We start from the raw sequence: 14826 nt of genomic DNA, 5'->3' as shown, positions 1-14826 counted from the left end.
AGAAACGGAGTCGCAACTTTGGGTTTTAGCTCCCCATAAGAAAACACGTGATGAATAACTTGTGTCAGCATGTGTTGTAATGCAGCTGGACAGTAATTGTGCATGAAGACAGACAGGTGTGATTTAGGAAACATTTCCTAGATAGAACTCAGAGGGCATGGCCTGCTGAGAGAAAACAAGGAATACCCAGAGCACCTTCCTCTCCCTCTCTCTCTTTCACATACCCTACAAGGACAGATGTGACTGGCTACCCACTCTGTGTTTGATAAACACTGTTCTTCCCTCATCTCCCTCCTTTTCTCACACTCTGTCTATCTTTTCATTTTCCCGGCTCACTTGCGTTTCAGGCCTTTATTGGTGATTGTTGCAGCAGACAAAGCAAAAATACAGTGCAATTCAATTGTGTCAGTTTGAAATGAAGTAGTGGATAAAAACAAAATGTTAATCTTTAATTCGAGGGAACTGGGAATGTGTTTTTAATGTATGTTTGTCAGGTCTCAAGATTCTGTGGGGCCTCAATGTTGTGAACATTTCCAAAAGATGAATCTGCAAAGGCAGGCTGTACCTTGATGGAGGATCCGGAGGAGACGCTGGATGAGGAGATCTTGAATGGTGTCGCTCTGAGGCCAAGGGTCAACTCTGAAACAAACACAGTAAAGCCAAATGGATTTTAAGTAGAACACATTCAAATTCAGATAGATGTGGTCCATGGTTATGGGTTGATTATAAACAAACTTCAGAAGACCAAGAAAGGTTCTGGGGCCAATATGCATGGTCTTGCAATGAGTTGGTGGTAGACATTAGTCAGTTACATAAGCTGCCATAGTGTCATAAACAACATGGACTTATGTCTAATGAGAGGCAAGTGAGAAAATCTAGATCACGGCACCTTTAACATAAACAGCACTCTTCGTTTGCCTGCAAGAGTACGTAAATGCATGTCCTTGTGACCAGTTGTCAAACCCTCCACTCACCTCCTTTCACTCCACACACACACACTATATCATAAAATACAGGATTGATGCACACCAGCGCAGCACAGTGCACATTTGGTAGGCACTTTTGAGAGAAATCTGTGACACGATCTCAGCCTGCCTTTAGTCAGTGGGAGACAGGCAGGTTCCCAAAAAAGGAGCCCAAAACCATTAAAGCAAATTGAGCTGAAAAGAAACAGAGTGACCCGTGTGACGGAGCCCAGTGGGGCTGCCAGAACGGGTCCTGGGGGGGGGGGGGGGGGCAGTAATTGCACAGGTCCAGCTTGAGTCTTAAATAAACTGTTTGGGTTGGAGGTCCCGGTTGCTGGGAAGAGCTGAAACTTAAGACCTCTTGTTTGGACAGACAGTAACAGCAGCTGTAGCAGCTTTGCTTCTGAAATGGACTGAGATTCATACTATTCATGTTTTTGTTTCATGCAATTAATGGTACTGGTTGCACTATGAGTATGTATCGGGCTGAATATGTACATTACACCATGTTTTCATCAGCTGCACAGTGATGTCTATATATTTTCTTATATTCACAGGGTGCCCTTGTGGCCTGGAGTTCAAGGCGCAGGCAATGAACTGCATCATCCCTGGTTTCATGTCAGGCACAGGGACTTATGTTGCATGTCCTTTCCCATCTCTCTTCACTCATTTCCTGTCATATCTCTACTGTTCTCTAAAAAAAAAAAAAAAAAAAAAAAAAAACATAAAATGCACCCCACAAAAATATTTCAATTATTTTCATGTAGTTTACAGTGTTCCCTGAGAGCCGTTACATCATGACTAATGGTTGCTGAACACAGCATATACTAAAGTGTTAACATGGAGCATCAGAGCAAGTAGTCAGCCAGGTAAACATTAGGGCTGCATGATATGGTACTGAAAGGTGGTGAAACAGTGGAGGATTAGTAAAAAATAAAATTGACAGATATTAAGATCTGAGATGTGCTTTACGATTAGTGGGAATTATCATTTTTGCATCACAATTTTTTTTTCCCGCTGAAAAAACATCATCAAAGATGATGATGAGACATTTGTTGGGGTCTGTAGCACACAAACATGTTTTTCTTACATCTGGAGAACAGGATTTATAGACCAGAGGATCTCTGCAGCACTTCATTATAATGCTCTTTTAACACACATTTTACATTCATCAAAAAATTTCAGTTTCCTCGGTTTGGATATTGCACCTAGTCATACTGCGATTCTGATAATATTTCAATTAATTGTGCAGCCCTAGAGGGGACAGACAATATCTACATTTCTGTACGTAACAAAGAGAACACTGTACTGTGTGGGCTAGCAGGCTTATTCAATTGTACTTGAATGACACTGCGCTTGGAATTGCTGCGCTGTAACAGTATTACTATTCAGTCTGGTCTGAGACAGCCAATTGTTGTTTCCTTTGTCCCAATATACTCTGCCACTACTGACCTCACCACCTCCATACTGCTGCAACATGCCCACTCTACAACAAATACCCTTCAGTACAACCGTGTGATTTCATATTCAGCCCTATCATCTATCCCCACTCATTCATGTGCTTTGCTTGTTTAGCCTCACAAAAACCATTGTCACCATCCCACTTGTGACCGATTCCTTGGTGCCTGTTGCCTCCCACAGTGGCTGGGATTTCATTGTGATCGAAGGGATCATTTTAGCAAGGAAAGACATAAAACTGCTAAATTAAGATTCATACTGTTGGGAAACACAGTGGGCTGCAGCTTCGCATACTGTTCCAGTTCCAAAGAGCGCTTTCAAGGGTCAACATAATAAAGATAAACCTAAAAAGCATGGTGTATTGGTTAAACAAACAAAAGAAATAAGTGTTCCAATCCTGAACTAATACTTATACTGCATCACGTTAAAGTTATTTGAGCACTGACTGAGCTGAATATGAGTGCTGTTGCTGTAAGATTGATGAGCCTACCTGCTCTCTGTCCCAGAGTATTAGTGGTGATGCGTGGGGTCATGTTGGTGATGGGTACGATGTTGCCCCTAGTGGAGGATGTTGAGGAGGTGGTGGTGCTGCGTCCATCCTTGATCTCGATGGTGAGGAAAGTCTTCATGTCCGGGTCTGCCTCTCCCTGGGTGACCTGCTGTCCAGCTGCTCTCCCTGGGGTTCTGTCTTCCTTTGAGTTACTGGAGGCGTGCACATCTTTTTCAGCTGGATGCCTCGTCCCACCCATGGAGTTCTGCCATTGGCTAGCTGAAGACAGAGGTCTGTTAGCCACACCTCCTGGCTCATTTATGGCCTGACTCTGGGATGCGGCAGAGGTGTGAGAGTCCACATGTGGCCTTGCTGGCCTGTCTCCAGATGTGCTGAGGGATGCTGCTGTGTGTGTAAACAGCTCAGTAGCTCTGGAGAGATTCGTCTGTCCACTGCTGCCGGAGGTGGTCCCATTCCTCAGAGGAGCTTTCTTCAAAGCGGGGACATTTAGGGTCTGGCTGGCCTCTGTGAACTTGCGCATTCGGTCACGTACAGAGTTGGTGCGGTTGAATTGTTCCAATATAACATCTTTCTTCTCAAGTGCTGTAAAGACATAATGCAGGAGGGGAGTTGAAAGACACTCACTCAGTACAGCACAGCCTAGAGCCTCTTGCTCTGCTCATCCAAATCAAAAGCCCTCTACAAATCCCATTCTTCTTTTTCCTCCTCTCTCTAGGTTTTGTTCCAGCCCCTTTACTTTGCTTGACTAAGCCTCCCACGTTTCACCACCTTTCAGTTCCTATTTTGTGGACTTTTCAGGACATGTTTCTTCCACTCATGGATATTTTTTCTTTCGCTGATCCTTAATAATGTCAGATAATGTGTGCAAAGCTCATGACTTGGCACAGAACCTCCAACGGAAAAAAAACACTAGTGATTAGAGTAAAGGATATTCACTGAGGTCATCCTAACAAAAGAAAAAAAAAAAAAGATGTGCCGCTTGGAAGGAAAACCACAGTTTACAGTACAGTGGACACAGCAAAGAGCACTGTCTGGTAAAAGGAAAGAAGATGGTGTATATTATAGCATGCCCTCTTCCCAGCTCTCTCTCCTGTGAGTAGAATGGCTGGAATTGTCTCCATATACTTCAGGTGATGAACCATCTGGTGTGATATTATCACACACTCTTAGGTTCCCTTGATGAAGATGACAAATTCATTATTTTCATTATGAATAAATCTGTTGGGCCCATAATATTAATAGTTGCTTGTTCTTTCCATTCAACAGTACTGAATGCAAACATATTTAATTAACAATGATTTAAAAGAGAGCAGCAAATCCTGACATTTGAGTGGCACGAAATGATGAGTGTTTGGAATTTTTCTTTGATAAATGTCTTAAAAGATCACCAAATTGGTGTTGATTGATTTTCTATTGATTAGTCAGTTCAGGACTAAGAGCTGGACTAGTTTCTTACCAGAATCCTTTGCTTTGCCATGAGTGAGGGGCAGGTCGCTGTTAATTGTTATCTAAAAAGAGGAAAAAACAAAGAAACATGACAATCAGTAGAGGAAGTAGAGGTGATTAAGGGTTAAGATGCCTGGATTGACATCCACAGACCTGCTATACTGAATGTCTCTACATTAAACAGGACAGCATTCAAAAGGCTACAGTCTGCATGGATAGCTGTTGTGACAACTACACACAGACCTACACAATCCTAAATACAGAATCGACCGATGGTGTTTTCATTATGTAACTTTTGTGTTTGGAGTGAAGCAGTGGACCTCTGTTCTTTTTTTAGCAGCAGGGCCATGGCGGGCCCCTTGATGTTTACATTACGCTCTGGAGACGGAGCATCAGCATATATTGCAGGGAACAATACAAGAGGTCCGGGGCCAGCCTTGGGTAAACACATTTAGATGAGCGACACAATGGCGTCATGGTGACCTCAGCCCCCAAGATGGGAAATGTTGTTTAACAGTTGTCAGTTCAGAAACGGCAGCTCTGTGTGTTGTGTGTTCTGTGTACTGTGCGATGAAGAGAGACAGAACCTCTGGCCCGTAACGCTGTCTATCCCTCTCTGACAGCAGGTGAGGATGACATGCTGAGGTGAAGCAGAGACACTCAGGTGCACAGTTTGTTTGTGTAGCCAAGTAACAAAAGTTAAACAGCACCTAACAGGAGCTCTGCATGGTGTGTTTATGGATGCCGATGTGACCTGGGTGTCACAGAAGAATGGAGTGTCGGGATTTCTCGTCAGGGATAATAATGAAATGGAAAGACAAAAAGGGAGAGCTTGGACTATTGTTGCATTTGACAGTGGCAATGTAGCTCAACACCCCACTCTAGTGGTGCAGCTATGATAGGCACTGTGTGTCAGCTGGCTGAAACTGGTCTGAGATAAAGATGGGTGACAATGAAAAGAAAAGGCAACCGTCTATAATGCCATATAGCATAGATTCTACAAGTCTCTGTAACTCTACTGGAGGATGTTCTTCCAGTAGCTATTCCCTCATGTGGTGTTTTTTTAATGCATTATTAATATTTTTTTTATTACTAAAAAGGAAGAAAAAAGGTCTATCAGAAATACTCCTTTTCCGGTCAGCCGACAAGAGAGAAAGTCTTGTTTGATTGACAGCAGCTGGCAGGCTGCCATGCAGTCTGTGTAGACCATTGTAGAGATCAACAGACAAAGTAAACTAACTTGCACTGTAGCCTACATGTCACGGGCAGACAACATGTGTGGTACTGAAGTGGTACTGAAGATTAAGGACCACACCAGCATTGAAGTTGAAGTGACATTTGAAGGTACCTTTACATGATGTTTAATGTGATGCAGGTGAGCAACCAATCAGTTATCTAGCCTGCAAATTGACGTTAGCAGCTTGCAGTTTGCGCTATTCCCTAGTGAATGCTAGTACGCTTGTTAAATCACCAACAGTGCAGGGCCAGGCATGTGTTCATGTCTGTAAGTTAGATAAGAAGGAGACTTTAGCAGGAAAGTTAATATGGGTTGTTGTTCAGAGTATGTGGCTCTTGTGCTGTGTAGAAGGTAGCTGTTTGGTTCAGTGTGACCCTCTGCTCGGTCTATGTCAGAAAGCTGACGTTACTGCTTTATGCAAGATCTGATCGGTTGTATTGAAATAATATACATTAATACCACATTAATGCAAAACTAGGTGGCGCCCTCATGAAGACAAAAATGTCAGATGAAAAACAAATAGACCATTTGATACAAGGACTGTAGATTCTACCTTTTGCTTCTGGAAGTCGGTTTTTCCCTTGGCACTGCCATTGAGCAGACCATTTGCAGGATCTCTCCGAGATAAAACTGCCCCATCTGGCTGCTCCTGGTCAATGACGTGGTCTTGGTTGGACAGAGTCTGGAGGTCGGCTGGATCGCGGCTTCTGCCTTCGGTTTCTGAATCTGTGCTGTAAGTTGAACCACTTGTGGCGACCTCCACCTCCTCTGCTGGACCCCTCTCCTCAGAGGACATACTCACACTCTGGTCAGATGTTCCCGAGTCAGTCCGTTTTCTTGACAACAGACCAATGCTGTCTGAAGCCCCAGAGCCAAAACGGGGTCTGACACCAGAGTCAGAGACATCTGAGCCCAGTCTCTGTCTGAGGTGAGAGCTGATGCTTTGCTCTGATGCCCCAGAGTCTAGCCGACCACGCTGCAAGGGACTCTGGCTCCTGTCTGAGGCGCCAGAGTCCCGCCGGGCTCTGTAGGCTGAGCCCAGACTCTTCTCTGAGGCCACAGAATCCAGATTGGACCTGGATCGCACTGAGGTCACACTGCGGTCTGAAGCTGAAGAGTCTGACCTTTGCCGATGAGACAGGACCAAGTCGGGCTCAGCACTCACAGCTTCTCTTGGAGGCTGGATCAGCAGAGGTCCAGAGCCATCATCCTTCACCAGGTGATCCAGAACCAACACCATGCCTGAGTTGGAGCCTGCAATAGAAAACACAAATAAAACTTGAGCAACAAAGGCCTTTATGTACCTTGTGGCTCTTCTGATTTTTTAAAAACTGATTTTATAGTCACTTTTATTCTTCCTCTCACATCAGTAAAAAACTGTGCGAAGTGAAAAGGGTTTGACTGTATTTGAGCAAAGGAAGCAGTAGGTGATGAAGCTGCAGAATGAAATGATGGAAATGAAATACTTCTGCGGCAGCGGGGCCCCACGAGAGGCCGGGCAAAAAAATATCACTCGGGATCACAGAAGAGGCACGTGGGATGTAGGCATTTCCTCCAGACTGGCCTGAGTTCCTGAGCGAGATTTGTGAGATTGTGTTGGTGGATGTGCTTAAAAGAGAAGGAGTGGTCACAACTGAAGAGAGGGAGCATGTGGCACAACCATAGGTGGTGAGCAAGTACAAGGAGGAAGTGGGGGTGAGGAAGACAAGCACTTCCCCTCCCCTCTGTCAAAGTTCCTTCACTGCTCCTTCTCTCCTCAGGAAACCACACTCCAAACAACACAGAGGTGCCCACATCCTCCCCTGTGATAGCCTCAAACACCCCATGGTGTTTCTAGTATTGGAATATCTGAGGTTGTGTACGTACCGCAGATAACGAAAACAGAGAAAACCAAGAGAGTATCCGATTCCCACATCCCATGTACACACCAAGGCATGAAAATACTTCTGCCTGAACTGTGTTTGCACCAACTCTGCAACCAAATGGGGTTCACCAAGGATGCACGTCTGCCATTTACAAACCGAATCAAAGAGAAGCTTGATCAGTAGCCGCAGCAGTCTCTTTCAACTTTCAACAAGAAAGGACCCAAGTGAACATTCATAGCTTCATTTAAGGCAGCTGATCTTTTTTTTCTTTTTTTTATTGCGTAACAACTCCTCCAAAAGGATGCTCGCTAAATTGTACACAATCAATTTACAAATGACATCAAGTTGTTGATTAAACAGACCAGATGATTATGTAATACAGTCTAAATAGAAAACATGATTATGATACACAATTTGGACAATAAACGGCTGCCATTCTCACATGTGACACTATGAATGGTCCCCTTGACAGTAGCGTCTATATCTAATGATGAACTCAACCCAAACTCAATTACTGCTCAACTGTAACTGAAGTGAAAGCCAAAACTTGCTGCTTCTTTTATGGACGTTATTGTTCATGTTTTGCCATTGACGAGCTGTCATGTCCATTGTGTGGCAATTTCTGGGAAAATCCCCACTGCTACTGGGTAATGAGAGGCTTGCTTTTTGTTTGAAAATAGCTACAAAAGCAGTCTAAACATGTACACTGTGCTGCCAGTCAATTTATAGAGCACAAACAATGGCCAACCAAGGGTTTTTTTATGTACTTGTTTCGCACTGAAGCAATGACCCAAGGAAAACTCACGTGTTGACGCACGTCAACACAGGTTTGCGGATGACCTAGGTGACAGGTTTAAATTGAATAAATTTACTGTTACTATAAAATTATTGTCTTGGCTGCAACTTGTAGCTCAAGATCACATGTTTTAATCAAGTTGTTGCATTAGCTTTTCATAATGTTAAATAAATACACACTTAGACGTTAAAAAAAAACCCAGCCTTTTACAACAAGCATTTAATGATTTCAATCTTGTACAGTTCCCAAGCAAAGCCTACTCTTGACTCCTTGTCACAGGTTCCATTTGTCTAATAGATTTTCAGACAGAGATTTCAGAAATGCCACAAAAGTGCTATAGTTGCAGACCAAGGTCATTTTTTATATATAGTAATATACAAGGTGCTCAGTCCTTTGTGTTCTTTATAGGTTTGTGTGTGAAATTGGCATTAGTGTCAAATTTTAACTTGAAATTTCTCTCTTTAGGGAATGTAAGGCACACACCACATTCACTGAGTCTCTACAAACATTTAATTTCCTAAATCACAGCCTTACCAGTTACAGTTTGCACTAAAACGCAGTACATCTGGAAACATGGTCATTGAGGTAAATTATTGTAAATATAAGCTTTTTTTGTCTGAGAGGCAGAGGTATATGTTTGGGCTATGTTCAAAGACCAAAAAGAACCCGTCACTGATTCTTCAAGTCAATCTCTTATTTTCTGCTACTTTCATTCTGTTCAAAAGACAACCACCCCTCCAAGAACCACCGGCCCACCCCTGGCTATGCTGTCCTTTCCCAACCACAAACGTCCATGTCTTTGTTGATTGGTGTCCACTTTAAAATACGCCTTCCCCCTTTGCTTTTCTATGGTGGTCTTTTTTTGTTCACCCTAGCTTCACCCTGGTTTAAATTGTAAGGCAGGGATAAATCAGGAACAGTGGGGAGTTTCTCCGCCAAGTCAACTAGGCCTTAGTTCTGGTATCAGCTTTATTTAGCAGAGGTGTGGCTGTTGGGTTTCCCACTGTTGCTTCCCATAACCCCACCACCAACGCTGGGTCCATGAGAAGGACACTGGAAGCCAAGTCCAGGGTAGACCAGGCCACACAGAATCACATTATTATGGCCGTAGGCCACAGGCCAACTTCAGGTCAGCCAGGCCCGGGTTTAAATAAAAGAAGAAAACCCCTTTTCATCTTCAGCCAAGGAGGATCAAAGTTAAATTTTTTGTCCTATATGAATGGGATTATCCAATTAATAGTTGGCCCTTAGGTGATTAAATTGAACAAGCTTTAGGTAGGTTTATGATTTGTCAACAATGCACTTTTGACGTTTAACATCTATTCATCGTCAACTCTGTGCCTGCTAAGTTTCAAGGATTCAAGTGAATGAAGCATATTCATTCCCCTCTGAAGGCTTGCATTCTTACCACTTTATTAATGGTTGGGCTGACAGAGTGGTTAATTAAACCACTTCACACTTGCAAAGTCAAAGTCATTAAGTGTATGGCTGTGAGTGACTCTAAACAGTTAATAAAGTTGGATGAAGGAGCTTAAAGAGCCTGAACTAATATGACCCCCTGACCGCCAGCTCAGGAGAATGGCTCCTTCAGCTGACTATTTTAACAGGCAGCAAAGAGGAAATTGCATCAAGACGGATGTATGGAATCACACGTACATGCAACAGAGGTGGTCTGTGTTGTCTTCAAGTTATAAGTGCCTAGCCAAACTTCACCTTTAGGTGATTTTAGATGTTTACAGAATATAAAATATTTTTTGTTTCAATAATTCCATCATGTGTAGCTACAAATGATGTGGTAACTGGTGGTGTATAGCATGCACACCATACCTGTTAGGGAGTAGGTCTACAGATGGAATGAGCAGGTCACAAGCAATTTGGCACTGAACGAGTGTTTCTCACCTAGTCTCTGTAGCTCTCTGCTATGTTGTGTCTGCTGGCCGCGTAACTCCCGGATCTGAGATCTGATACACTCTGGCTCCCTGCGAGTCTCCTGCTCTGTATCCTGTACAAAAAAAAAAAAGAAAGGAAAGAACCACACATGCTCAGTGCATTTTAATAAACCTCCAAAAGTATCACACTCTTTAATTTCCCAAGTCACGTTGTCTTTAGGTTTTTCTTTGGGACAAACTGCCAACCTATTCGTCTGATCAAAACCAGAGTGAACACATCAGTCCTTAGTCTTTTTTTTTTTTTTTTTTTAGATTGAGGTCAAATGCTCAAGCCATGTTGAGCAACATGCGTGGCCAGCTGGAAAAGTAAAAATCTTTTCTATTTACAATTGTCTATGTCTGACAGAGAGTGAAAGTGAGTGCCAAAACAGCCAACACATACAGGCAGTGTTCGGTTCAATACTGTGTTATATCTCTTCTTCCCAACCTGACTTTACTTGGGTAGTTCCTACTCCTTCAAAATTACCTACAATCTGACTGTAGCACATAATACAGTTCTTACTGTGGCACTCTGGCCCTAACTTGCATTGATATGAGGAAAGTCACAGCAGGAGGAAGATCACGGAGGAGAGGCAGCTGTATTTTTGCATATGGAGAGGAAACAGGAGAGGTGCGGAGGGGAGGACAGAGGGGGAAAGACAAAGATGCCGGCACTACTGTTAGGCCTCTGGTGCCTGACCATGAGCTACTCCACAGGAGAATCAGCTGCACAAACAAGGCTCCCCCAAGCACGTGTGCACACACACTCTTTAAATCACTCCCACACATATTCTTAATCCACAACACTGAGAGGACTTGCAAACTTCTCTATTAAAGGGCATAAAGTTCTTGTGTGTGGAGCTTCAGGTGGTATGCATCATTCTGTCGTGCATTTGCAAAGACGAACAATATCACAGCACATCATCTCCTTAAAGGTGTTGTACAAGAGGCATCTGAGTTACGAATAGTCCAGATGTTCGGGTGGAACCTAAAATAAAATATACAGGACATGACCTTACACAATGAAAACATAATATGTTCAGATTTACAGCCTACTATTACTTCAAAACGCCTCTGAAAACACATTCACAAGCTTTCAAGCAAGCGAAGAAAGCATACACACCCAACCACACAATCACACGCCATTATCAGTTTTCCATGTCTAAACAATGTTACCCTACACAAGAGTGACTGGACCGGTTGTCAGCAGCAGCTACGGTGTGAAAATCTTATTAATAAACGTGTTTTTTTAAAAGGCTTTTAATCAATACAGTGTGTGATCAGAAAGAGGAAGCGAGTTTAAGTGGTGACTAAACACAAAGCCCATTCGAATCTAAACACAAGTGAGAGGAAGAGGTGAGAAAGGACGGGAGGCTTTCTGCTCTGTTGACTGTGACCTTCCCCACCTTGAGCAGATTACAGGGCAGAGCGGCTCAATCACTGAGGAGAAAATGTAATCAGACACTGTTGCAGGCAGCACAAAGAGGAAAGGTGAATCTGGAATGGCACTGCTGCGGGTTGTAAACAAAAGACACCGCACGTTTAAACGGATCACATAATGTAGTTAGGTAAGATTTTTTAAAAATTCATTAAATAATAATTAAGTGAAGCTTTGTTGCCAAAAATCGACCAGGAGGAAAATCTTCACAAAAAGCTAGAAAACTGAAATATTACATGTGACATCACAGCAATGTAAATCTACATAGAATGTCATTTTTTCCATGCCTTCCATTTTTTCCACATGGAGCAAAAAAACCCTAAGTAGCAGCACAGATTTTGGGGCTTAAAATAGTCTGCTCAGCTTTTCAAGTCAACATCAAATATTCCTCATGCAGGCTGGGATGCTGCAACTCAGAGGAATGCTCATTTAATGGGTCATTACAGTCTCTGATGAGTTTGGAGGACACAAACAACACAAAAGACTAAAGACACTACACTGTAGTAATGCGAGAGGTCACACACAAAAGGGCAATCTCCTTCTGAGTGGAGTCACACAATCAAAGAGTCACAGGGGGAGATAATTGTGTTTGAGCCATAAACACAATTAGAGAGGACAAGTCTCTCCTCACCCACCCCTCCTAAACCTCTCCTGCTTCTCTACCAGGAGTCAGACAGACAGCCGTCATTTCACAGCTCCCACTAAACCACAGGGAACATATTTCTCACAGACAGTGAGGCAGAAGAGAAAGAAAATAGGAAGATAGAGTGGAACTGGAGACGCAGACCAGAGCTCGGGACCTGCTGCCAGCCACCGTGCACTCATTAGTGGCTTCACTCTGGCCCCAGCAGTCAAGATCTGACAAAGTGGGACCAACACTGACACCATCCCACTCATCCCATCTGGCCTCAGGAGCCTGTTTGTGTTGGACTGTAATTGCAAAAGTTCAAACCGGTAAACACAAAAACAACTGTCCTCTCATGACCACAGCAAGGCGTGGGCCATCTGGATTCCTGTGAAGCCTCAACACCACAAAAAGTAACAACAATGAGGCTGAGGCACACACCTCGTCAGTCAGCTGAGCTTAACACACTGGCTTGCTATGCTCCAGTTTTTCCATGAAAGTTAAATCCATCACTACACTGGTATGGTCAGACCATTTGAGGGTCTTCCATGCCTCCATGTGGAAGAGAGAAGAGACCTGGCGGCTCATTTTCCATTACTGCAGCATGAGGAGCCACACACTCGGCTCACCTCCAATAACTGAAATACAGTAGCTGGAATGAAGTAGCAATCATCTCAGTATCATACACACTCAGTCTGGAGTGAGGGAACCCACAGAAGGCTCAGCCCTGAGCCTCATTCCCATTTTTACTTACTGCACATCATCACAAGCTAAACGTACTTCATGGTGTTCTGTCAAAGTGGATCCACTGTATTCGGATCCACTGTATTTTTTTCCCCAGCAATCTCATCCCCACAATCCGCTAAACCCTCTATATCACAAATGCCGGGCCCCGTTTAAGATAATTAAGATACTCTTTCTTCAGGTCTCTTCTTGCAACATGTTTATGATGAGATCTGAGAGCAAACAAAACTCTGGAGTTGCAACACCCATCCTCCCAACTGCCTTCCCGAGCTCTCCCCACACACCTAGACAGCATGCAAGCCTGTAGCCTCAAAGAGACAACTTGAAACAGATTTGAATCACTATATACATTTAAACTACAAGCATTAAATATTCAAGATTTTTCTTTGTCTAGAATCCTTACCAAGGTATTGTAATTTCACAATTCTGCATATCAATGGCCCAGTTTCATCTCACACATTAAAAAGGTCTATGTCTGCATACTCAGAGTTAAACTGTCAACTTAAGGGAATAAAAATTATCTAACTCAGCAATAAACCATTAGATACACAAACCTTACAAGGTAAACAGAGAGGCAGGTAGGTCCCATTCTTCAGTCAGACATAAACAAGTGCTGGTTTATGAGGATAGATTGTTCAAATTGCCTTTTAGTGCAAAAAATAATAAGAAAGAAATCAATAAAGAAAGTCAGAGAGGAGCCTCTGGTGTGTGACACACGACAGCAGAAAAATCATAATGACATATACCTTCTCTTCACTGAACCGACTGCCTGTCTCTCTCTATCCCTCTCTCTGCAGTAACCCTCTTGGAGTCAGGACGTCCGCTTTTCTGCCGCTCTACTCCCTCAGCCACATCATACACACTCACTCACACTCACAAAAACACGCACACCACCAACACCACACACACACACACACACACACAATACCAACAAGCCACTCCCTTGACTTCCCCTCCCTCCCTTTCTGTCTCCACAGGGATCTGACCCCCACCACACACGCACACTTTCCTTACAGGTTAAAGGGTTGCCTGGTTGACACATTAACTTCTGACACACTCTGCCTTTGTTTTGATCTCTTTTTTTTTGTTATTTCTCTAACGGCAGTATTATTGGAGATATTTTACAGAAACAGAATCTCATTTACATTATTGAATATTTGGCACTTTTTTATGTAACACTAATGAATAAAGATAATTTTTCCGACAGGCATTTTACATACATATAATTAAAGTTTTTTTATAGACTGTTACAGTATGGTTTCTCCCAAATGAGCAAAAGGAAACTTTTACTGTGTATCAACTATCCCTGAATGTCAAATGTGCCCATTAAATCATTCATTAAATCAAGTCATTAACTTCTAATGGATGTTGGATTCTGGTAAAATTACAGTTGAGCAGCTACATTAATGCACTAATTAAACACGCATATACTCCATATATTTTCCATCTTAAGCTTTTGGTACATGAGTTCTTGAGCTGGTGTTTCTTTCAAGCTGCTGGCAGTGTACACATATTTTTGTTCATGTTTGGCTGCTGCGGAGGCCTATCTGGGACCTCCATCTGCCACGGGACAATTGCACGCAGCTCAAAGAGATCCGTTGCCGTGATGTGAGTGGAAGGAGTCATGCTGCTGCTGGTTGATGTTGTTTTTGGCCACGTCCCCATTCCAGCGCAGACTACACGGCTGAGGCACAGCTGGTGGGCTGCCGGTCTGTCTGTCTGCCCGCACTCCCACCCCCACCCAGATCTCCAACCTCCCTCATCCATCACACCGCCTGTAGCTCACAACCCCACCACTGTACCGCTCAGCTGT

At 43.3% G+C, this 14826-nt stretch overlaps 1 protein-coding gene across 5 annotated transcripts in view; it reads right to left on the bottom strand.

Annotated features, from left to right (window-relative positions):
• The window catches only part of smtnb (smoothelin b), a 47085-nt gene that overhangs the window by 13896 nt on the left and 18363 nt on the right, over window positions 1-14826 (bottom strand). For 4 of the 5 annotated variants that reach the window (XM_038703002.1, XM_038703004.1, XM_038703003.1 and 1 more), the window contains exons 6-10: window positions 10178-10280; window positions 6171-6871; window positions 4391-4442; window positions 2914-3516; window positions 566-639 (exon numbers count right to left, since the gene is read on the bottom strand). In XM_038703002.1, the coding sequence (XP_038558930.1) occupies window positions 566-639; window positions 2914-3516; window positions 4391-4442; window positions 6171-6871; window positions 10178-10280 (1533 nt within the window). Of the gene's footprint in view, window positions 1-565; window positions 640-2913; window positions 3517-4390; window positions 4443-6170; window positions 6872-10177; window positions 10281-13759; window positions 13890-14826 lie in introns of those variants that run through there. The other variant, XM_038703006.1, reaches the window with a different exon arrangement.

This window comes from Micropterus salmoides, unplaced genomic scaffold (genome assembly GCF_014851395.1).
Source record: "Micropterus salmoides isolate LMB-PRFRI ecotype aquatic unplaced genomic scaffold, ASM1485139v1 Ms_hic_scaffold_7, whole genome shotgun sequence".
Taxonomy (NCBI): Eukaryota; Metazoa; Chordata; class Actinopteri; order Centrarchiformes; family Centrarchidae; genus Micropterus; species Micropterus salmoides.
Note: the sequence above shows the minus strand (reverse complement) of the source record. Positions and strands in the feature narration are given on the sequence as shown.